The following is a 25,881-nucleotide window of genomic DNA, read 5'->3' as shown; positions in this document are numbered from 1 at the left end:
AAAACTTAATGTAAAACTCCATCTGTTAAGGTTCTGTATATTTTTAAAATGTATTTATATTTTTGAATATCTAAAATAGTCACACGGTTCAAAATTCAAAAGGTTCCAAAACTAATGTCTTGGTTTGTCCTAAGCTCCTTTCCCTTCCCAGGAGGCAACAAATATTACCAGTTTCTTCTGAATACTTTCAGAGATTATCAATTCAAAAATAATGCAGTGAAGTATTTTCAGCTTCTCAAAAAACTATAAGCGTGGTACAACAGAAAAAGCAATAGGTTTAAGAATCAAACATCCTAGGGAGCACCTGGGAGGCTCATTCAGTTAAGCATTATTTGATTTTGGTTCAGGTCATGATCTCAGCTCGTGAGTTCAAGCCCTGCGTCGGGCTCTGTGCTGACAGCTCAGAGCCTGGAGCCTGCTTCAGATTCTGTGTCTCCCTCTGTCTCTGCACCTCCCCAGCTCACGTGTACACACACAGACACACACACACACACACACCCTGTCTCTCGCTCTCATAAATAAATAAACATTAAAAAAAAAAAAAGAAACATTTTGGGGTGCCTGGGTGGCTCAGTTAAGCATCTGACTCTTGATTTCTGCTCAGGTCATTATCTCAGTCGTGAAATTAAGCCCCACTGAGCACAGAGCCTGCTTAAGTTTTTCTATCCCTCTCTCTCTCTCTCTCTCAAAAAAAAAAAAAAAGATAAAAGAATCAGGGGCGCCCAGGTGGCTTAGTCGGTTAAGCATTCAACTCTTGGTTTCAGCTCAGATCATAATCTCAGGGTTCATGGGTTCAAGCCCTGCATCAGGCTCTGCACTGATAGTGGCAAGCCTGCTTGGGATTCTATCTGTCTCTCTCTCTCTCCCGCCCCCCTCCCTCTCCCTACCTGTATCTCTGACTCTCAAAATCAATAAATTTAAAAAAAGTAAAAAATAAAGAAGAATCAAACATCCTAATTTCATGCTCTTGTTCTGCCATAAACTAGCAAAGTCATCACAGTACAAATTACCTAAACTCTCTAAGCCTCAGTTTCTCCATATTTAAGTAAGGATAAAGCAGCAATGGGCTGGGCTGGCTGTCAGAAAACCATGTGGCACTTGATCTCGGGGTCATAAATTCGAGCTCAATGTTGGATATAGAGATTACTTAAATACATTAAAAAAAATAAAGTGGAGATAAAAATGGACACACTCAATACTGAGTATCTATTATGGCTAAGTATTATTCTAAATGCTGGAGATTCAGACCAAAAACATATTTGCTGTCTTTAAAAAGTTAGGAGACTAAACAGTAAACAATTACAATATAGGGTAATCACAGAACACAGGAACACAGAAGTATTAGAGGGCACAATTCTTGGCAGTAAGAAAATAAGCAACAGATGTTAATTTCCTTTCTTCTAATGAATCTTCATGTGATTTGCATTCATTTTATTTCACTTCACATTCAAATTTTAAAAATTTATAATTCTTACAGCTTTTAAAATAGGTAAGCNCTGAAACAGGCTCCAGGCTCCGAGCTGGCAGTCAGCACAGAGCCCGACGCGGGGCTCGAACCCACGAACCGCGAGATCATGACCTAAGCGAAAGTCGGATGCTCAACTGACTAAGCCACCCAGGCGCCCCTTATTAAAACTTTTTAAAAAAATGTATAAAAAAATTTTTAAATCAATATGCAAAATTCATGAACACAAGTATCAAACAATTCTCAATCTGAATAAATTGATATTTATTGAAATATCAAACTGAGCTGGTGCTTTTAAGATTTTATTTTTCATTTTATAATGAAAAATACACTTGTATACAAGTATACAAGAAAAATATACTTGTAAAGAGCAAATAAACTTGAACGTCTTTTAGAAGATGAGGGGTGCCTGAGTGGCTCAGTCGGTTAAGCGTCTGACTTCAGGTCCAGTCAGGATCTCACAGTTTGTGAGTTTGAGCTCTGCGTCGGGCTCTGTGCTGACAGCTTGGAGACTGGAGCCTTCTTTGGATTCTGTGTCTCCCTCTCTTTCTGCCCCTCTCCACTCGTGCTCTCTCTCTCTCTCAGAAATAAACATAAAAAAAAAAAAAAAGATGATAGAGTTTCCATGCTATAAGTTTATCTTTTAGTTAGGTACTAGTCAGAAAAGCTTTTAAGATCTAACCTATTAAAAATACCCTGTAAGCTCCTTGAACAAATGGCTGATTCTAGGTCTGGGGCAGGGAACTTACAAGAGCAGCAGAAAGCATCAAGAAATGCCAAAGTTAAGTAGTGCTTACAAAATAAGTAAGTAAGAAAGACACAAAAGCCGTGGTCTCCCACTGGTCACACTAGACTAATTTGAACAGCAAAATAACAACATTGGATTATATCCCCAAGAATGAAATACCCATGAATCCATACTGATAAAACTAAATACCTATATAAGTAAATAAACAGTGGAAGAATTCCAAGTAACTTAAGCAGATATACCCTCTCCAGGAAGTAGAGCTTAATTCTCCTCCCCTCCAGTACAGACTATACTCAATTACTTGCTTCAAAGAATAGACTATGAAGAGAGTAAAAGTAACTTTAAGTAGAGAAACCTGGAAGACATCACCTTAACCAACTGATTAATTCAAAGTGAGGGGTGAGGTGGGTGCCTGGGTGGCTCAGTCGGTTAAGCAACTGACTTTTTTTTAATGGTTAACGTCATCAGCGGTAAGCTGTGTTGATGTCACTTGCCCCTGGTGTGACATGATGAGAAAGATCCTTCTCTTCTGTAGTATTCTTCCCCCAAATCCATCACCCCAGTGTAATCATGAGAAAATATCAGACAAACCTACATTCAGGGATATCCTACAAATACCTGGTTGGTACTCTTCAAAAGTTTTAAGGTCATGAAAAATAAGCCAAGTCTGAGAGACTATCACAGGTTGGAGGAGACTAAGGAGGTCTGACAACTACATGCAGACGTGGTATCCTTGATGGGACTGACAAGTAAAAGGGTATTAGTGGAAACACTAGTGAAATCCAAACAAACTTTATAGTTTACTTAATAGTATCATACCAGTGTTAATTTCTTAAGTTTTGGTAAATGTTACTAAATTTGGTTTGGTTACATTAACATTAGGGAAGCCGGGTGAAGGGTATACATATACAGAAACTGTGGTATCTTTGTAATTTTTCTATAAAGCTAATATTATTCAAAAAACACTTTTTAAAAAATGTCATTGAAACACATCATGGATGTCTGGAGGGATAAGAAAGGATTTCGCATACATACACACTAGGAATGTTGCTATGCCAAAAAGCTCTTCTGTGAATCTCAATTTCAGACCTGAGATGACTCAGGCCAATCATGAATGCCACCACCAAGCTCTGCCCCAGTGACCTATTTTCATTACAAAAATATAAAGAATAAAATCTAATATCCCCAGATTCAGAAAGAAGTCAACTGAGGAGGAAGGTAGGCAACCTCAGAAAAACTCTCCAAAGTAAATACCGATACTTACTAAACTGCAGCTCAGCAAAGAAGGCTGCTGGGGCTTACTGTATTTCTAAAGTCCTCATGCTACTTGTGGGAGGTGAGAAGCAGCTCACAGGGGTGGGATACACCTGGGACTTGGTACAGATCGGTTCATGGGATCTCAGAAGAGAAAACAGAGACCAGGTCCCCCAAGGTTTGCCTCAGTCTCAGGGACTAGTTTTTGCAAGAGGAAGTGAATCATGCCACATCTGGGTCAGGCGATTCACAAGTGGTGTGTCTTCACCTTCTCTTCACCCATCTGCTGGCTGGATGCAGAGGACTTCAAAGCCTTATGGGTGAGCCATAAAATGNGAAAGAAGGCTGAGTCCTCCAGTCACCACACGAAAGGCTATTTGCTCACTAGAAAAACCTATGTCTGAGTATATCGATCAGTTGGGTAGATATCTGAGATACATAGTTTAAAAAACTGTAAACAAAATGACCCCAACCTCATAATATTCACTTTTGCTTTAGGTTAGATTCAAAGTGAGGGGTGAGGTGGGCGCCTGGGTGGCTCAGTCGGTTAAGTAACTGACTTTTTTTTTTTAATGTTTTGTTTTTTTTCTATTTATTTCTGAGAGAGAGAGACAGCGTGAGCAGGGGAGGGATAGAGAGAGAGGCAGACACAGAATCTGAAGCAGACTCCAGGCTCTGAGCTGTCAGCACAGAGCCCGACGCAGGGCTTGAACTCACGAGCTGTGAGATCATGACCTGAGTGGAAGTCGGACGCTTAACCAACTGAGACACCCAGGTGCCCCAAGCAACTGACTCTTGATTTAAGCTCAGGTCATGACCTCATGGTTTGTGAGACCGAACCCCACACTGGGCTCATGCTGACAACACAGAGCCCACTTGGGATTCCCTTTCTCAGCCCCAACCTGGCATATGTGTGCGCAGGTGCTCTCTCGCTCTCAAAATAAATAAACTTTAAAAAAGGCAATTTTTACACTAAAGAAACACTGGAACTTCAGTATTTTCATTTTATTTATTTTTTATTAAATTCAAATTAAATTAAATGCAATACTACCTAAGGAAAATGTAAAATATACCATCCCACTTTAATAAAATCATTCCTATGCACATTTCTACTCATTCTCTAAGTATATATGTGCAGAAAGATCTCCAGAATAACGTTCATAAAAATGTGTTTCAAATATCTGGAGTGTATATGTGTACATGTGCACACACATGGGGTGTGTGTTGTCTTTCTAGTACTTTTCTGTATTGTAAAAAATCTAAACAATTTTAATATTTATTTATTTTTCAGAAAAAGTGAGTGCAAGTGGGGGAAGGGCAGAGAGAGGGAGACACAGACCCTGAAGCAGGCTCCAGGCTCTGAGCTGTCAGCACAGAGTCTGATGCGGGGCTTGAACTCATGAACCATAAGATCATGACCTGAGCTGAAGTCGGTTGCTCAATCAACTGAGCCACCCAGGCACCCCATACATTGCTAAAAATTTTAATAATAAACAGCTAATATGCAGTAAGGCTGGTTTCTGAACTCAAGCATTCTTGTTCCAGAGCCCACACTATTAACTCTTATATTATAATGCCTCTATAATAAGGCACACATAAAGATATGTATACTATACATACGTATGTGTATTATACATTATTATAATTATACTCATACATATGTATAATAAGTATACATCAGTTTTATTTATTTATTTAGTACTTTCCATGCCCAATGTGGGGGCTTGAAATCACAACTCCAAGAGTTACATGCTTTACCAGCTGAGCCAGCCAGGCATCCCAAGTACGTATCATATTTTTAAAAAATAAGGGTAGGGGCACGTGGGTGGTTCAGTTGGTTAAGTGTCTAGCTCTTGACTTCAGCTTAGGTCATGATTTAATGGTTCTGCCCCTGCCCTGCTAAGTGCACACGCATGCAGGCACATGTGCACTCTCTTTCTCAAAATAAATACATAAACTTAAAAAAGAAAAGAGATTATGTTACCTGTATAGTAAGCATATATCATAGTTATTTTTTAAAAACGGGGTGGGCTATATTAGTAGAGCACTTGGAAGGAGTGCTATTCATGTCTAATGTCATGTATTAATGGCAAACATGAAAAATCTATTGGGAGCCACAAAATCTCTATGCTGCATGTTAAAGAAGCTTATTAGTTATCAAACATATCTAATGTCAGCCTATCTAAAGCAAAATTGCACAAGTAAAACTTAGGAAGCTGGTTATTCCTATTCCCAATTATTTCAGAAAAACCAGGAAGAGTGAAATTGTAATAGTCCCTCCTATTCATGATCAGTATGTCTTAGAGGAAACAATACCTTGGGATTAAAGTAAGCATTGGTTTAACTTCAGCAGAACATCTCTCAGAAAACGTTTGTATCAAAAACTTAGACAAATTTGTGTGTATATTTTAAACTACAGAACTGGCTTTGAAACAATTTGCCAAAGAGCCATTTGTTTTAAATTGGTAAGAAGTGGAAGGTATGCTAAACTGACATCTGTTACAACTTCGATGTAATTTTAAATATCATATTCATTAATGACTGAGACTAAATGTCTTTGTAAATTAATCCTGCTTAGTGAGACTGAATATGCTATTCTTTTTCACAGGAATGTTCAAAGATACTGGTTGCAACAACATATGGCATCTCATGCATTAAATACACTAAAATTCTTAGGGAAGGCAGAGTTTTTAAAGTGCAGGAATCTGTTACCAAGGAAAAAGGGGAGGGGGAGGAAGGACTGATACACACTTTCTCCTGCAGGAGATACAACATTTAAGTATCAAGTTCCAGATATAACATTGGATTATCTTTTTAAAAACAAAGACGTTTTCCTCAGTATCATCCTGCGATGCCTTGATTTCTCAAGTAAATCTTTCGGCCGAAAAGTCATGCTTTGAAGTAAATCTATGAATGCCCTGCTTCTTTCAACAAGAACAATTAACTGTGTTTGCCTTTCCAGAACAACCGGGTGGTTAACCAAATAGAGAGAGAAACCAAACTTCCCAGTCACCAGATGTCTTAATTTGGAATGGTTAGTAGCAGTGTGGAATAATCCAAAATTTTGAGTTGGTACTATATGTTTACTACTTCTTCTTTTTCTAATTCTGAATTGACGCCTTTAAAAATTAAGCAAATGCCTTCTTTTTAATAACTGCATAAAAAAAGGTGGGGGGATAAAAAGAACCAATGCTTATAGGCCATAACAGAATAATGTTAACATCTACAAACCAGCCACTTGCATATTANAAAATTAAGCAAATGCCTTCTTTTTAATAACTGCATTAAAAAAGGTGGGGGGATAAAAAGAACCAATGCTTATAGGCCATAACAGAATGATGTTAACATCTACAAACCAGCCACTTGCATATTATGTTATGATTAGAAACTGATAAACAATATCAACATTAAACCTACACAGAAGTCCTGAAGAATTACCCTTTTCAATAATTCAAAAACAAGTCTTGAGGGATGGAAATGATAGGCCTAGAACACAAGGGATTCAGCAAAGAACATTGGCAAAGTCCTTGCATTCATGGAGGGCTGTGGGGTGACAGATAGCTATTAGGCAAGTAACTAATTATAATGATGAAAAGTCAAAGTGTCATAAAAATAATATTGTTACCAGGCCAGGAAAAGGAGGCAGGACAAGACTTTTGGATTCAGTCATCAAAGGAAAATCTCGGGGTGCCTGGGTGGCTCAGTTGGTTAAAGGTCTGACTCCTGGTTTCAGCTCAGGTCATGATCTCACACTTCATGAGACTGAGCCCTGCGCTTCAGGCTCTGCACTGACAGCATGGAGCCTGCCTGGGATTCTCTTTCTCTCTCTCTCTCTCTCTCTCTCTGCCCCTCCCCTGTTCATTTCCCCCTCCTCCCATCTGTCAAAATAAATAAATAAACTTTAAAGAAAAATCTCTTCCATGAGGTGACATTTCAGCTGAGACCAGAAGGAAATGAGGGTGTGGGCTAAGAGCCTCCTGGGCAGAGAGAAACAGCAAGTGGCCCACGGCAGCTGAAGCTGAGTCAGAGAAGGAAAGTGGTACAGGAAATAAGATTAAGGAGGTAGCTGGAGACAAATAAGAGCTTTGCAGGGCTATGGTCAGAAGTTTAGACTTTATTTTCTTTTTAATGTTTATTTATTTTTTTTGAGACAGAGACACACACACAGAATCTGACGCAGACTCCAGGCTCTGAGCTGTCAGCGCAGAGCCCAATGCAGGGCTTGACTTCAGGAACTGTGAGATCATGACGCGAGCTGAAGTCAGATGTGTAACTGACAGAGCCATCCGGGAGCCCCTAGATTTTATTCTTAAGTGAGAAAAAAAGCTAGTGGAGAGCAGGTGAGAGATGTTTGTGGAGTGACTGCTCTGGCTGCTGCCTAGAGAACAGACCTCAGGGTAAGAATGGAAGTAGTGAAAGGTTTGTGCAAAATTCTGGGCAGCGGATAAAAAAAGAGAAGTGGCTGGATAAAGGCCACAATTATGAAAGAGGAATAAACAGAATTCCCTGATTAGACTGCAAGCAGGGTGTGGAGAGAGGAGACAAAGACAGATGATTCTTAGGTTTCTGGCCCAAACAACAAGGCCAATGTTGGCATGTTACTTTTAGAGTGATTACAAGTTTTTAAGAAACTTACAAGATGATTAGTTAGATAATTAGACAGGTATCCAACTGTTTAAATAGTCTTTATTGATCACTTGTGGTATATTAATACACTGGAATTTTACATGGCAATAAAAAAAACCCCATATACTACTGGCATATTCAACGATACGGAAGAATCTCAGAACTGTGTAGTGACAGAAGCCTGAAACAGAAGACTACTACTATAATTTCACTTATGCAAAATTTAAAAACAGGCAAAACAAGTCTAAGATGGTAGAAATCACAATACTGGGTATCTTTGGAGGGGGATACGGACTGGGAAAGAGAAGAAGAGAACTTTGTGGGTGGTGGTTATGCACAGATATATGCATTTGAAAAACAAACAAACCATCATGGAGGAGAATGACCCCCTGCTTCCACCATGATTCTCACCTGCAGTGAAAAGCATCAATTGGTGGAAAAGGAAGAAGACAATGTCATGAAGAGGAAGAAGACAGTGTCATGAAATCCCTGATTTGGCCTGCTAGAAGTTGAGAGTGGAGGAGGAACACTGAGGAAAGCTCTTCAGCATAACAGGCCCACTACTAAGCACAAGATATTAACACCCCATCGCTGAAGAATTTCAAGTCTGTAGTGCACAAAAGGTAACCATAGCAACAACAAAACCTAAAACAGCTCACCTACTGATTAGACTATTCAATTCTTAACACTTACAGTCTGACAGAAGCAGAGATGTGTCCACTTCCAGGAATAAATATCATTTACCTCAGTGTCTACTATTCTTCTATATATGATGCCCAGAATTCAATTAAAAAAACAAACAAAAAACAGACACATACAAGCACAAGCCAGAAAAAAATAACAAATTGTCAAGAAATAAAACAATGAATAGAAAAGACATAGAGTTCACTCAAATAATGGATGTTAAAATGATTATGAATTGGCTATTAAAAACAAAACAAACAAACAAAAACAATAAATGATGGTGAGAATGTGAAGCAATTGGAACCCTTATACAATACCAGTGGGAATGTGAAATGTAGCAGCCTGTGAAAAACAGTTTGGTAGTTTCTTATAAAGTTCAGCATATGTTCATGCAAATATTTGTATAGGATTGTTCAAGTAGCACTATTCATAACAGTAAAAAAGTGTAAACAACTCAAATGTTCATTGATGGGTGAGTGAATAAACAATACATGGCATGCCCACGTAATGGAACATTAATCTCCCATAAAAAGGAATGAAGTCCTGTCAGATGCTACAACATGGATAAACCTTGAAAACATTATGCTAAGCTCATATATTTAACACAAAAGACCACATATTGTATGGTTCCATTTATATGAAATGTCTAGAAGAAGCAAACCTGTACATCAAAAAAATTAATGGTTGCCAGGGGAAAAGAGAAACTGGTAGTGACTACTAAGAGATTAAAAAAAAATATATATAGAAGTCAGTGGACAAATACTGACATTTTTAAAGCATTCAAAGGAAAGGAAAATTTGTCAATATAAAGCTCTATACCCAGCAAAAATGCCTTTAAAAAAAAGACTGTGAAAAGAAAAATAATCAGAAACAGCTGAGAAGAATCATTGCCAGCAGCATGCAAAACAAGACACGTGAAAGAAAAGTATTCAGCCAGAAATCTAGATTAACATGAAGAACTGAAAAGAGAATCGAAAATGGTAAACATGAGGGTAAATTTAAGACTCTGTTTTTCTTTAAAAATTTCCTTAAAAAACAATTGGCTATTTCAAGCAAAAATGGCAACAACATATTAGAGTGTTATTAAAAGTCAAATATATGAGAGCATTAGTAAGAGAATGGGAGGGGAGAAATGGAAACATGTTGCAATATATCTTCTTACAACACAATTTGGTATTATACTATTGAAGGTAGATTTTACACAANTATATAATATATATGATATATAATATTTGAAGGTAGACTTTTTATATGATATTATATAATTATTTGAAGGTAGACTTTACACAAGTTAAATATATTATAAACCCTAGAGCAACAACTACAGGAAAAAAGAGGTAAAATTAACAAATAGTAGAGATAAAATGTAATCATAAAAACAATCCAAAAGACAGCAGGGAGAAAAAAGGAACAAAAAACTAAAGAGAAAAATAAAAAATCTAGAAACTAGCAAGATGGTAGATTAAATCCAACCATATCAGCAATTACATTAAATATAAATGATCTGAACATCTCAATTGAAAGGCAGAGATTCTCAGGTTTATGGAGGAGGAAGAAAGGCAAGACCCAACTATATGTTGTCCAACAGAAACCTATTTTAAATATAAAACAGGTTCAAAAGTAAATGGATAGAAAAGGATATACATGCAAGCATTAATAAAAGGAAAGCTGCAGTGGCTTATTAATACCAGACAAAGGAGAAGTCAGAATAAGAAACTGACTCAAAACTGATCATAGACCCAAAGGTGAGAGCAAGAACTGTAAAATTCCTAGCAAAAAAACAGGGAACCTATGACCACAAGTTAGGTGGAGATTTCTTAGAATACAGAAAGCACATACTAGGAAATAAAAATTTGTTAATTAAAATTTAAAACTTCTGCTTTTTGAACAAGAGTGATATGCAGGACAGTTCATATGAGGATTTCACAGGAGGTTAGATAGCTTGCTGAAAGGTGTTAAGTGTGGTCTGAATGTGACAGTGTCTCTTTGGTAGCTTTAAGTAAAGCAGTAGTAGCAGGTAAAGAAGGTAGGTAAGTAAGGTATGGGAGGTATCTTCAGGGCACTGGATCTAATTTTTGGCTGTAATAACTTAATGGTCAGTGGCAGCCCCATATTTCTGGGTAAGTACTTTGAGGGCATTCCCTTCTCTCATATACAAAAAGGAAAAAGGGTAGCTGATGATTTGGATTTGGGTATCCAAGGGCAAGAGGATTTATTAAGCTTTCCTTCAAGGTCTTTAAGATGAAACTATCTTGGTCATCCTAAGCAATAGGGTATATTTGGAACACCCCTTAATGAACCACTAGGGAGAAATTTGGGGTCCAACTGTGACAATAACCAGCTAGCCCAAAAAACTGCTGTAAGTGACATTTGGCTTTAGGGTTTGGAAAGTTGAAAATGCTTTGAAGCGTTTAAACGAGGTATAGTCCCTGTTCGAAGATTAAACGTCCTAAATATCAAATCTCAGTTTGGATAAATTGCAATGTTTCCTTTGAGACCTTATGTCCTTTAACAGCTAAGATTTCCAACAGGAAAGAACTCNAGGAGCTTTGGGAGGGCAAGCAAAAAACCAAATCATCCAGATATTGGAGTAATGGAGCCTCCAGAGAATTTTATGTCATTTAAGTCAGCTTCTAAAACTTGTGAGAAGATGGACTCTCTCAGTAAAGCCCTGAGGCATGACTGTCTAGGAATACAGTTATCCTTCTCAGGCAAGAAGATACTAATTATCCCTACCAACAAGGATCTTTAAAACTCCACTGCATAAGTCAATCAGAGTAAAAAAAAAAAAAAAAATTGCTTCCAGTAGGGATGGATACCAACAGCATGTGGGGATTAAGGATGACAGGGAGGCAGGGAATTAGGATGTTATTTATTGCCCTAGGTCTTAGACAAATCTCCATCCTCTGGCCACTGGATTTTTTGCAGGCAAAATAGGGTATTACAAGGACTAGTGCAAAGGATAAGGAGTCCTTGAGACTTACCATCCTTATAATAAGCCCTAGCCTGTAAGGTTTATTTATAGGGTACTGGGATTTTTTGTTGGGAGAGTTTTTTGAGGGGTCAATCTGGATCTTAATGGGAGGGGCAATATGAATTCTGCCTACGTCTGTTAAGGATTTTGCCCAAAGAGTGGGGGTTACTAGGTTTAACAGTGGGGATGAGTCCAAAGTTTAGACATCCTTGGTTTGTAGAGTGCAAATAAGGGCAAAGAGGATTGGATTTTCCTAAGTGCTGGGATTCAAACTCAACAGTTATTTCCCTTTTGAGAGAAAAAAATGGCAACATTCGATTTCTCCAGGAAAGCTTGTCCTAATGTGTGGGAACTAAATCACTGAGGAGAAATGGGTAGCTCACTTGCAGAAGTCCCAGACAAAAACATATGGGCTGAGAAAGAGACACATGTGGTTTATTTAAGACCCTCACTATCTGGGGCACCTGGATGGCTCAGTCGGTTAAGTTTCTGACTTTAGCTCAGGCCATGATCTCACACGTTCCTGGGTTCAAGCCCCAATTCAGGCTCTGTGCTGACAGTTCAGAGCCTGGAGCCTGCTTCAGATTATGGCTCCCTCTCTCTCTGCCCCTCTCTCACTTGCACTGTCTCTGTCTCTCAAAAAAATGAATAAATGTGAAAAAAATTAAACAAAAAACAGAAGACCCCACTATCTGAGGATACATATTTTAGAAGACTTTAATTGTAGTGTACTCTTTAAGTGTAACTATTGATAGTGTAGCTCTTGAGTCCATTTCTAGCAATCTATTTTCCAATGGCCAGGTTTTTTGCAATAATGACATAGTCCTATAAGATGGCTTTGGAGTTTTCAGGGCTGCCTGGGTGGCTCAGTTGTTTGGGCATCTGACTTCGGCTCGGTCATGATCTCGTGGTTCACAAGTTCGTGCTCCCCATCGGGCTCTGTGCTGACAGCTCAGAGCCTGGAGCCTGCTTCGGATTCTGTGTCTCCCTCTCTCTCTCTGCCCTTCCCCTGCTCAGTCTCTGTTTCTCTCTAAAAATAAGTAAACATTAAAAAATTTTTTTTTAAAAAAAGATGGCTTTGGAGTTTCCATATTGGAAACCTTGGAAGTTACCTTTCCAAGGTATTCAAAGTCTTAGTTGTCTTTTTTCTGGTGTCATCCTCTAGGGTGCAAGTAATTGATCAGCCAGATTGACAAACTCAGGGGTGCACCTGTCTCCCATTATATGTGGGTTCTTTGGACCAACAGGAATAAATCCTCGTTGAGGCCATTCATGAACATGGAATTAAAAGCCACCTGAGTGGATTTGACATCTATGGAAAGTCCAGAATTTTAAAAAATGATGTAGAGTCTGCTTTATTAGACATGGACAGATATGGGAGGCTTTTGACCTCCAGTCTACAGGTTTGGGGAAGGCCCTAGGAATGGCTTCATGTAGCCTTTTGTCCATACTGCAAGCCTGATCATATAAAAGGGCTGGTGGTTGGTTTAAACCCTAGAGATTGTTTGGGATTTCCTCAAACAGCAGTTTTAATCCATTGCTGCACTTGACCTTCTCTGACAAGCATGTGGGCTAATTGATAAGCGAAGGAAGAGCAGGTTGGTGAGTTAGACTTTTAATAATGAATTCCTCAGCAAATGCATGGAGATCCCAGTTACCCTGGGAAAATTTTTATAGTCCTAACTTTTCCCTTTGCCCATATAGTGTAGGATATCTGGAGTAGTCTAGAACAATCCTCAGGTTTAATTGTGAAAGGAAGGTTTTAATAAGATCAGTGGATGAGGTTTCAGTAATAGGAAAGAAAGGAAGTTCAGACAGAGGGGAAGGGTTAAGAGAAGGCTAAACAGAAGATAGAAGAGGCAGAATAGTAAGGGTAGGAAAGACCTTGGTTAGCAGCAAGGAAGAGGCCTCCAGTGTTCCAGTGTTTTTTTTTTTCTTTACACATTGTTAGTTGTTTATTTGCTTCAATTTGGAAACAGTATTTTGTAAGGAGTCAATTTCAGAATCCTGAACACATTTAGAAGCTTCCATATACTAATTAAAATAACCATCCCACTTGGATTGTTTAGTATTGTAACCAGGGTCTTCTAAATTAGTTCAGAGAAAAATAAATTTGGGGAGATCATTTTCCACATAACAGTCCCTGGAATTCTAAGTTATCCTTAGTAAAACTGGTCTGTTTAGTCAATCATGTGTGTGAGGAAGGGCCGTAATTTTTTAACATAAAACCAGTAAGGGTTTCCCAAGAGGGGCCACCCTTAGAAAATTTAGATGACTGGTTTCCCATTATCACAAATTAAAGAGTACATCCCAGGACAATCCATCCTTCTCCAGATCCCAAATAAAGTCAGAGGGCTCCACCAAAGGAGGCAACTCAAGCAAGACCTGAGAGGAAACTTGCCAAACTGAAAGTTACCTTGACTTGCACAAGCTAGGAGTGCAAAGGGCTCAAGTGCAGGAAACTCACTTATTTCTGGAGGCTGGTGTTCCTGGTGGTCACCTTCATCAGATCCCACTTTGATACCATCTAATGTCTACCTAAGAGAAAAGAGATAAACTAAGGCAAGGTTGAGTTGGCAGAAATTGAGTTTATTCAGAAATAGTAGAGGAACTGCCACCTTGGACATTCAAACTGCAGTGAGCTATAGGAGAGTCCATTGAAGGTTTAACTTGGGTTGCTTTTGGGGCGCCTGGGTGGCTGTCCGCTAAGTGTCCGACTTCGGCTCAGGTCATGATCTCATGGTTCGTGGGTTCAAGCCCCGCATCGGGCTCTGTGCTGACAGCTAGCTCAGAGCCTGGAGCCTGCTTCAGATTCTGTATCTTCCTCTCTCACTGACCCTCCCCTGCTCACAGCTGTCTCTTTCTCTCTCAGAAATAAATAAAACATTAAAAAAATTTTTTTAAATAACTTGGGTTGCTTTTATGGGCCAGGAGTGTAAGAGGTTTCGACCAGCAAAGGGCCAAGAGGCAAGTTCACTGGCTTGAAGATGGGAGAGATTCTTGGTGGAGGCTCATCGGTCAGAGGATAAACTGCAACCCTCTATAAATCAGACATTTGTGAGAAGTCAGTCTCAGTCTTGGAGTTCTAGTTTCCTGAGGGCACATGTGTGAGGTTCTCCACTTCATATCCTTTGGTCCCATTTTACATTAAAAATTTTCCATAGTTTTATCCTGCCCGAGGGAAGTATGGGGATGCCCAAAGGTGGATGTACAGCAGACATGTGGATACATCAGTCTACAGCTTGGGGGAAATGTATGGAATTGGGTCAGCAGATTACAAGTCGTAGGCAGTAGTTAAGAACTAGGAAAGTGGATAAACCTCCTGAAAGGAAATTATGCAGGATGATAAAAAACAGCAGATCAAAACTGGAATTCTAGAATACCACTGTTTAAAGAATGGGCAAAGGAAGAATAAACTACAAGGAAGACAAAGAAAAAAAGAACCAGAGGAAAATCAGAGAAGTGGCCAAACAACAGCTAATATTAACTGATCATTAATATCTAGATCCAGTCTCTTCACATGCATTGCTTCATTTAACTCTACCAACCCCCCTAAAAGATAGTCTATTTATTATTGCTTTTTAGACTGGGAAACTAAGCCTTAGAGAAATAGGCATTGCATGGTAGTTTAAGAGAATGAGTGTATGCTTGGGTTCAAATCCTGGTGTCATGAGCTGTGTCCTTTTGCTTCCTATTCTTCAAACAGGGGTAACAGTTGCAACCTCAGATGGTTGTTATAAGGAATAACTTAATTACTGAATCCTAAATGCTCAGAATGATGCCTGATATGAAAGACCAGTAAGTGACCGAATGTAGAATTTCAAAGAAAAACAATAGTGTCAAATGACAAGTCTGCAAAACACACTATCAGATATAAATTCTACTATATATAGATACACACACACCCCTGCTGTTAATCATGACAACTGAGATTGAAATGAAAATGTATACACGTACAGGCTTGCACATCCACGTGCGCACACAGGACGGGATTGAGCGGTAAGGCCAACTAGATACTTCTAAGGTGAATTCACATATGAAATGTTCCCCCCAAAAGTCTCCAAATAGAAAGATGTTTTAACATATTAATAATTCTTTAAGTTTCCACTGTTAACCAGTGTTATCCTGACACTGGATACCTTATAATCATGTCAAAGTATCTCACAGAATCAGGCAATATTTTATAAATATTTATAAATTGAGACTTTCCTTTATATTTTAAAGGTAGATTCCCTATTTAATACTCCAAAATTGGGTGAATGTCCAAAAGCAATCTGCTGGAACAGAAATCAAAATAATAGCAAAACCATGAACATAACTATTTATAGTTTTATACTTGTGTAAAGTTATAGTAGAACAGATGAGTTCTCTTAACGATGTTGTGTCATATTGTGGGAAGATCAGAATGTGCTTAAATTCTAAACTCATTTCCTCTCTTCTAAGCATACTGAAAGATCCTGACATCAGAGATAACCAACAAAAGGCATAATTCTTGAGCCATCCTACAAAAGCCGGATATTAAGAGAAAAAAAAAGTTTTACACTTTATAGATCTGATGTGAAGAATAAAAAGGACTGGAAATAATATACTGTTGATTGTAAGTTTAGGAAACATAGGAATGTGTTTAGCTCAGGCTTAAGCTATCAAACTCTTTCAATACTTGTCTTCCTTGCCCTTGGAATTAACTACTACTGCCCTCTAGCAAGAGGTCCAAAAATTAGAGAACAGAAAAAATAAATTCAGGATTTAACTACAGTCTAAACAGAAAGATGCTTTAACTTAGTAATTATTCAAATTTCTGTTGTTAGTCATAAGTGAGATTGAATTTTCCTTACTTGTTCTTTCCTCTCTTCCCCATGCAACATAAATTATCACCTCTGTGTGAACTCCTGGATTTTATCTTCAATCCTGATCTCTCTCCAAAATTCCAACCCCATAGTTCTAATGTCTGCATAGACTTCTACCCTGAACATGCTGCCAAAACTCCAAATTAAATATACCCAAAGTATAACTCAAACACCTGTATTCTTCATCTCTGTTAACGATAAGGTCTTCTCAGCCACCTAGGCTCAACGTCTCAGAATCGTCTGTGATTAAAGAAAGTCATAGGACAAGACTCAAGGAGCTACAAAAGCCTCCCGTGAAAATCGCCCTTCACATCTATCTCATCGCTGTTTGCCCTGCCATTCTCCTCCACTTTTTGTCCAGTTTTCATTACCTCTCATCTGCAACTGAAATACTTTCCTCTACACCCCGACACACACAGTAGGGCAGGAAATACTCGATTTAACCTCTAATTCCTGGAAAAAGATGTCAAGAACAGGAGAAATTTCACTTCCCCCAAGAGAAAGATCATATAAAAAAAGTTCTTAGAAATTAATTTCATATTGTAAAAAGCACTGACATTCAGCACGACACAAAGTGGAAAATAAAAGCAAACATGCAATTCCACAAACACTTTTTAAGTACACAAAACTAAATATTTAATTTTTATAAAGCATCATATACATTCTTTTGTTGTTTTTACATGGGCTGCAGTCATGTGAACATGTGAATCACATGCTGTTTTTTACAGCAGCCCCAGACATATCGATATTTTAATGGGTAAAATATTTTCCCCACAATAAAACTGCAAAAAAGGTTGTTATTCTCTCCAAGAATCCTACATTGTTTTGTTGAGTTATCTAGATCATACCCATGCTTCAAGATCTAGCTCAGATTCTACCAGTACCACATTTTCCTTAACCTAGCCTAAAGTAGGTTTATACTTACTCTGAATGTCAAAATATTGTGTTATTTATATAGCAGTAATCGTATATTAAGCATACTGAAGTGTTATTTATCCCTAGTTATGTTTTACAATTACTTACATAGTTTATATTCGTTTCTGTCTACTATAGAGCATACATTTCTCAAGGACAGGAACCATGTTTTCCAATTCTCTAAGATCAATCCTCTACCAACCTGAGGCTAACTCAATAGCCTACCTCACAAAATCCTACTTCCTGTGAGTGGAATATAAAAGTACAAACACACACAAAACATAGTCCACAGAGGACAAGGAGGCAAAGATAAGGAACTACACACATACGTAAAACAACAAAAATAGGACACACACACACACACACACCCCCAAGCCATAGAGGCAGCCATCCTTTTTCTGGAGAAAGTAAAGAAATAAAGAAAAAGGAATGAGAAATAAATCAAACAGTATCATTCTTGACATCCACGATACCCATAGTCACAGTTTTGAAATCAATTCACTTCAACCTGTAAAGTTACAGAAAACACCATGAAGGGAGAACCGAGGAAGCTAAGAAAAGGACTGAGATTTGGGAACATCACTTTACCATCACACACAGTACCCTAGAGGCAGAAAGCATTCAATAAACACCTGCTAATGTGAATGTAATTTAACAGATATTCCTATGTACCCAAATTCCAGAATTAAACAATACGTTCAAAATGCTATTCTTGCAGAAAATGAGTTATAGGATCAAATTACCTCAAATTTCCAGAATAATGCAATAAATACTATATGCTTTGTTTATATGATATAAATACATTTTTGATGCCAAAAAGAGATACATCTACATTTAATCATTCAAGATTTCCAAACTAACTCAATGATTCATAAATTGCATTGTATTCTTCCTATTTTTAGAAGGGCTCAAGGGATTTGTGTGATTCTCAAACTCCTTTCTTAATTCCTAAGAAAAAGTTCAATTTGATTTTACAGTCTCAGGGGGAAAAAAGAGGGGAGAATCTGGAGGGGATAAAGTAGTTTTGTAAAAATAATTCAGTGCTACATTAAATATAAATTAGTAATAGGCTAATGGAATCACAAGTTTAAAAAACCTAACCTTTATGAAAGATTTAGCTTCAATATCTATTCTTTCTTCCTTTCCTGAAAATAGATGCCTGTCATGCATGGTAACAACTTAAAAGCCCAAGTAACAGAGGACTGAAGGATTCATGAAGAAAGGGAAAGACTCTGATAGAATGCGAACCAAGATGAAAATACTGTCAAGTGGCCAAAAATTGGAAACACAGCGGGAAAAAAAAGAACAGGTCTTTGCAGTGGACTTCGTTGATAGAAATGAGCTGAAAAGGGGTCACAGGAAAAGATCTGCACTAGCAGTGAGGGGCCATACATTTTTTTGGGCACATGACCTTTAGTAAATCACTGAATCTACTCTGAATCTTGGTTTTCTCACATTTCCACTTACTCTACTTACTGGCTCTTTTGTATTCATCAATGATATGAATGGTAACTAAGAGATATTGCTATATGCAAGGTACTGGTCTGAATGCTTTCTAAGCATTATATTTCATTTAATCCTGGGGACAGCCCTATAGAGTAAGTACCTTACTTGCCCGTTTTATAATTAGGAAAGTGAGGCCTAGAAAAGGCAGGTGATATGCCAAGGATCACTTGGTTCACAAATTCATAACAGGGACTGGAACTGAAATCTGATTTTAGAGCCCACACTCTTAAATGCTCTCACACTGACCCTCAAATTATATGAAAGCATGAATCACAAAGCATTTTAAAATGACCATTCAAATGTAAGTTTGTTAATATAATTCTCATCTGCACTAAATGAATCAATATAATTTATATAACCAAACAGCATACAGTTAAAATGTTTAAAGCATACACATGTGGAAAGTCTTAATACCAGCAATAATTTAAGATAAAAAGCAGTATCAAATGATGTGAAGTCCAGCATAACTTTTAGTTGCCTGGACACACAAATTTCCAAATATTTACAAGCTTAAAAAAAAGATGTAAACAGTATCAGCTATAAGATATAGGAACTCTAACACATAAGCCATGACCTAGAACTTTTTCTCTTCTAGCTATTATTTCACTTTCATACTTGATGAATAAAATGAGAGAAAGGTATTTAACAGTGTTTCTCAGGCACTGTTTTAAGCACCTCACAAATATTTACTCATTTAATTCCCAGAACAGCCTATGAAGTACTTAAAATTATCCCATTTTCCGCACAGGAGAAATGAAACGCAGAAGGGCTACATGTACACAGCCCAAGATTATAGAGCTAGTAATCGCAGCCAGTGCTCAATTCAGGCAGTTTGGTTTAAAATTCTGTGCTCTTAACCACTAGCTCTGCTATAATTCAAGGAATGGTGAAATTCTTTTGTAAAAAGACAATAAAAAGTAATAATGATCACAAAGAATGCTCACAAAGAGAATAGAGCCATCGCCCATCTCGGTATCCACACTAACACTAAGGAAAATGTAAAAGAAATACTAACTGACATGACAAAGTAATCTAAATTACCAATTTTTAAAAAAAATTTTTAATCTTTATTTTTGAGAGAGAGAAAGACAGAGTGTGAGCAGGGGAGGAACAGAGAGAGAGTGAGACACAGAATCCAAAGCAGAACCCAGGCTCCAAGTCATCAGCACAGAGCCCAACTCAAACTCTGGGCTCAAACTCAGAGACTACAAGATCATGACCTGAGCCGAAATAGACACTCAACCGATTGAGTCACCCAGGCACCCCTAAATTATCAGTTTTAATTATAATGGCACACTAAGCTTATTAGTCTTTGTAAGAAGTTTCTTTTAATTTTCCTGTGAAACTGGGATACCTGGGTGGCTCAGTGGGTTAGGCATCCGACTTTGGCTCAGGTCACATCTCATGGTTCCTGAGTTTGAGACCTACACCCGGCGCTCTGCTGTCAGCACAAAGCCCATTTTGGATTCTGTCTTCCTCTCCCTCTGCCCCACCCCTGCTCACATGTGCGCATGGTCTCCCTCTTTTTCTCTCAAAAATAAAAAATAAACATTAAAAAAAATTTCCTATGAAATGATACTGTTAGCAAATGACATGTGGAGATGAATTATTAATTAACATTAACTTAGGAGACTTGCTAAGCAGGATTTTTATCATTATTTGATCCAACCACATACGAAGAGGCAAAAAACAATGGCAGAGCTCTAAAACAAAGAAAAAAAAAGAACAATAGATATTTAATATGACCTTAATAAAAGAATCATATTTTGCAAAGGACTACAGTATTTGTCATTTCATCAGATTCTCACAACTGTGAGAGTTAAGTAGGCCAAGTAGTAGTATTATACTTCCAAATAAGTAAACTAAAGTTCGGGAAAATTAAGCATTTTGTACGGTCTAGATAGAGCTTTTTTTAAAAATTTATTTATTTTGAAAGAGAGGGAGGTGGGGAGGAGCAGAGAGGGGGAGAGAGGATCTGAAGCCGGCTCTGTGCTGACAGCAGAGAGCCTGATGCAGGGCTCAAAATCACGCACCGTGAGACCATGACCTGAGCCGATGCCAGATACAACCACTGGAGCCCCCCAGGCACCCCAGTAGAAAGATCTCTGACTCCATGTGCTTCTTCTATCACATCATGCTGCCAATCACTTTATGCTTTATACTTTTCAATCTTTCAGTAAGCTGATAAATGGGGGGGGAGGGGGCGGGCACCTCGTTGGCTCAGTCTTTAAGCTTCCGACTAGATTTTAGTTCAGGTCACCATCTCAGTTTGTGAGCGCAACCCCTAAGTCTGGCTCTGTACTGCCACCACGGAGCCTGCTTGGGATTCTCTCTCCCTCTGCCCCTCCCCCACATGCTTTCTCTCTTTCAAAATAAACGTTAAAAGAATAAGCAGGAAAATGTTTGTTAGTCGATCAAGAGGGACACTGGTGGAAGCTCTTCAAGCAGGGGTTATTAAAGCCGCACACACAGCTGTAAGTCCGGCAACCAAAGCCTCTGCCAGGGGTCATCCTTTGTTGATGATAAAAATCATCATGGACCCCTCACGGTGCAAGTGCGACTCATCAAGCCAGACAACAGATGATGGAAAATTTGGTTGAAAGCATCCTGGCTGCCCTCAAAGGTCTTCCCAATTCCTAATGAAGTGCTACCTGAAGGATTCATGAAGGCTGAGAGTTGAGTGGGACTGAAAACAGAACCGATTAAATGGGGGGTGGAGGGGAGGGAATCTCAAAAATACACAAAAAAGTGGTAGTTCACACTTCCGGGACACCAGGCTGCTTTATACACATACAATACATAAAAATACCTGTTAAAAAAAAGCTATGCTATTTAAAGCTAGTCCAGGAAAGGATTTGAAAGCAGAAAGACATAAAAAGTTAACATCAGTAGTTTACCTATTACATCCATTCTCTAATTTCATCCTTTACAACGCTAGGAAGTAGTCATGTCTGGTATTGACTTCACTTCTGCAGTTGAGGACGATGTGCTGAAAGGGTGACTTGCCCAAAGGTTAGGAAACGGCTCCTGTTCCAAGGTCTCCTAGCAGAGGATTCTACATCGGTATCAATACGCTTATGAGTATCTCGTATTGGCTTCTAAAATAATTTCAAGTTCAGAAAGAAAACAGAAGCAGTAGTTTACAATTTAATAGCACATTTTAATCTTATATCCTTAAAACAGAATGCCACACCAAGTTTGTCAAGAGACAGGCAGAAGAAAACACGTGGACGAGTTACGAAGCAGTCTGTTCCTTCGCGTGAAAAAAAGACTACTACTACCCCTTAGATTGCAGTGTGGATTGTAGGAAATAAATACGTACGATGTTTAACACAGCTGGTCTCACCGTTTGTGTTAGACGTTACACGACGTCTCTTCCCAAATTAAAATTTGCTTTCCGACCTCGAAAATTAACAAACTCAGGGAAATAAGAGAAGTGCGAGGTGCAGTAGAAAAACAACAGGTCCTGGGTACCCTTTCTTGAACACTTGGTGAATGGCGCTTGGCTTTTCCCGAAAGATAACCCACAGGAGACCCTGGGGCAGCGATCCCAAAATCTAACCCGCGTTAAAGACGCGGGGCAGGGACGGCGCTCCTGGGGTCCAGGGGCTCCCACCCCGGCAGCAGAAGCCCCAACACGTGGCTCCCTCCTCCCAGCCCCTCCCCACTTCCCTTAGAGCTCCTCGTGCCACAGAACCAGCGACTGCGACTCAACTCGCACTGTCTCCGTCCGTCAGAGACCTGCCCGTCCCGGGAACTAGCCCAACCGGACCCCGTGAAATATACCTCAACAGGAAGCCCTCAACCGGTGCGGGAGGAGACGCCAACTCTCTCAAGGCGCACAGCGCACGTCCGGAACTCCGCCCCCTCCCTCTCTGATAGGGCAAACGCGCAAAGGAAAATGCAGAGCATTGGTCGGCAGCAGAGAGGCGGGCCAGGAGCCAACCTCTCTCCGGATTGGACGAAAGCAGGACGACCGCGCCTGCGTAGACTCAGTTTACGTATAGTCCTGCACAGTTCCTCCCCTTTTACGTTACGTTAACGGAAGTTTCAACGATTCATGAGGTGTGATGGTTTTACGCCTCCTGGCTGCGTGGCCAATAAAGGGCAAGCATAACGCGAGTTCCGCCTCTTCCTCGGGCGACCGAGTCCTTCCGTTTACGTTGGGTAACGTGACTTCCTTTCTGCTTTTAGACGCTATAACTTCTACTGAGCCAAATTCGGGTAGAGAAATTGCTATAGTGACTACGAAGCCTTTAAGAAATATTTAATAGTTAGGGTTCTGAAATACCCACCTTGTCTCATAACTTTTAAGTATGACTTCAGTGTTAGAACGCAAGGAAGCTGTTGTTTTACACCCTTTTTTTTTTTTGCGTGGCTGTGTCATTGGCCGAAAAAGCTATCAATTTGAACGTAGCTCCACCTCCGCCCCAAGGAACCCTAGGATTTGTAGTCCTGGACGCTACACTCAAATTCTGTAGCTTTAAATGTGGTTGTTGCTACTGAGTTCTTCCTTCTGAATAACACCCGCTGACGTTTATTGTGGTTTTGATGCGTTCCGTTGTGCTTTTTATCATTTCACTGATCAGCACCGTTAAAGTTGAAAGACACTTAGAGAAACTGAGAAGACTTCATGTGTGTGGTAAAGATAAACATTAGTGTTTCAAACATTTTACAGCTTGCGCTTGGGCGCTGTGCTGTATGTGCGAAAATTGTTGGTTTGTAAAAATGTCGCTATTGCTACAAAACGGTCTTTGATTTTCATAGTAGTGTACATTCGAGAATATTTTAAAAGTACCCTAAATTTGGCAGTTATATATGCTATTTTGGTGTGGGTAGCAGCTGCTTACATAAATCAAGTGTTGATATGACAGGAAGCAGAACTGCCTGCTGTCATGACAGGAAAATAGTGCTGTAGTTTAAAACGTTAAGCATGACCAATCTCAGAAGGTTACACGCATTATGGATTATTCAATATTGTATTATGAAGTTCATTTTCAGCCTTTATAGAAACATTATGTTGGTTTAAGGCAGGGTTTCCCTACCTTTATTGAATCATGAACTTTACTTCCCTGGGCCCACTTAGTAATATTTCATCCCTTTTGTCTTTGGCAAAAGTAAAAAAATCAATCTGTAAATACCAAAAACTTTCCCTGAGTGGTCTTTTTCCTTTCGACAGTTTTCCCCCTAATTAATAGGTAATACGAACTGTGTCATTTGTGTAAGAAAAAAACCCCACGATTTTATGATATATAATAGTTCTACATTCTGGATTTAAAATTAAGTACATTTTAAAGACAAGCAAACATTGCTTTTATGATTGATGCTTGGAATTATTGCATTTTTGTTTTTTAAACGTCTAATTTTAACTTTTCTGTGTCTTGTTTCTAAATGACGGAGAGTATCAGATTGTTAGTAACTGCAACATGGAACATAAGATTTGTTTTTATTCTCAACAAATGAAGAGCCAAACTGAATGCAATCAACATCATTTCTTCTTTTAATATTCTATATGATGAACTAAGTGAAATCTATGAATATAAAAGTTATCCTGAGGTAAAAATTCAGAATTATTAGTTTTAATGCTTTCCATTAACTAGCACTTTGATGTTGTTTTTCCTTTTGTCTCCTAATTTATCACTTTTACGTTTATTATTTACTTTAAGAGAGAGAACATGTATGCGTGAGGGATAGGGGGGCAGAGAGAGAGAGGGAAAGAGAGAATCCCAAGCAGGCTCCACACTCAGTGCAGAGCCCTACACGGGGCTCAGTCTCACCACTGTGAGATCATGACCTGAGCCAGCATCGACAGTCAGAGGCTAACCCAACTGAATGACCCAGGTGCCCCTGCCTCCTAAATCAAATCAGTGGTTCACATTTGGGATATAAATGAAATTCATCTGACCAAGAATAAAAAAACATTAAAAACTGCAGGTGTATGAGCACTGAGTGTTATGTGGAAACTAATTTGACAATAAACTATTTGTAAAAAAAAAAAAAAAACTGCAGGTGTCAAGACTACTACTGTAGTGAGCAGTGTTGATAAGTCAACTGAGTGACTGAATCATGAGCACATTTGGCTAATCTGTATTAACTGTCCTAAGTGCTCACTCTTTGGGAAGCTCCCAGAGTGTTTCGTTTAGAGAGAGAACGCTTAAATACTTAATTGTTGAGAACATAAGAATAGAAATTGAAACAGGTGCCATGACTGCCTTTTAAGATGTGAACCCTGAAATCCTTTTTATACAATGTCTGTTGGAAAATAGGTTAAACAACAACCTCAAAGTGAGATAAATGCAAGAAGAGTCTTGAGGTGCAGGAAGAGAATATTACAACCTGTTTGTACTTACTTTCTAATCTCAACTTTTTTCTTTCCATTTTTGTCTTTTAAAAGATTGTGCACATAATATAATAGAAACTTATTGAAATCTAGGTTATCTAATTTGGAGTGAATAGTAAAAAAATTTTTTTACTGGGAAGTATATGACCAAAATAGTCTGGAAGTGTTAAAGCAAAAATTATTCATGATCTTTATTAAAGACAGTAAGACAGACTTTATTCATGGGGGGCTATTGTGGCGGGGTTTTATAATACAGGAGGGAGATTGAGCTCAACTCTGAATGCACAAGTGGGAATTTATAGTCAATGAGCAGGGTGTAGGGGTCAGTGGATGGAAAATTACTAAGAAGAAACACTAGGGTATGGGGAATTATTGCTAGATTGAGTCAGCAGTATTCCTGCTGAAAACAGGCTAGGGTAATCAGACATCACCTGAGAGAGAGTGAAGGAGACAACCCAGTCAGATATGGTGAAACTGACATAGCATTGTTTCTAGAATTGGACACTACAAGGAAGGACATGG

General features: G+C 38.8%; 1 protein-coding gene across 4 annotated transcripts in view; it reads right to left on the bottom strand.

Moving 5' to 3' along the window:
• WDR89 (WD repeat domain 89) overlaps positions 1-22,879 on the bottom strand; it is a 33,362-nt gene extending 10,483 nt beyond the window's left edge. Inside the window, exons 1-3 of one of the 4 annotated variants that reach the window (XM_077767206.1) lie at positions 22,806-22,853; positions 21,917-22,117; positions 14,219-14,289 (exon numbers count right to left, since the gene is read on the bottom strand). Coding sequence is in view for 1 of the 4 variants with exons in the window: in XM_077767205.1 (XP_077623331.1) it covers positions 21,917-21,942 (26 nt within the window). In the remaining 3 variants the exon portion in view is untranslated. Of the gene's footprint in view, positions 1-14,167; positions 14,290-21,916; positions 22,118-22,805 lie in introns of those variants that run through there. The other 3 variants (XM_077767205.1, XM_077767208.1, XM_077767207.1) reach the window with 3 other exon arrangements.
• Positions 22,880-25,881: the final 3,002 nt, after the last annotated feature.

Source organism: Crocuta crocuta, unplaced genomic scaffold, assembly GCF_008692635.1.
Source record: "Crocuta crocuta isolate KB4526 unplaced genomic scaffold, BGI_CrCroc_1.0 scaffold55, whole genome shotgun sequence".
NCBI classification, from domain to species: Eukaryota; Metazoa; Chordata; class Mammalia; order Carnivora; family Hyaenidae; genus Crocuta; species Crocuta crocuta.
This window is presented reverse-complemented; position numbering and strand designations above follow the sequence as displayed.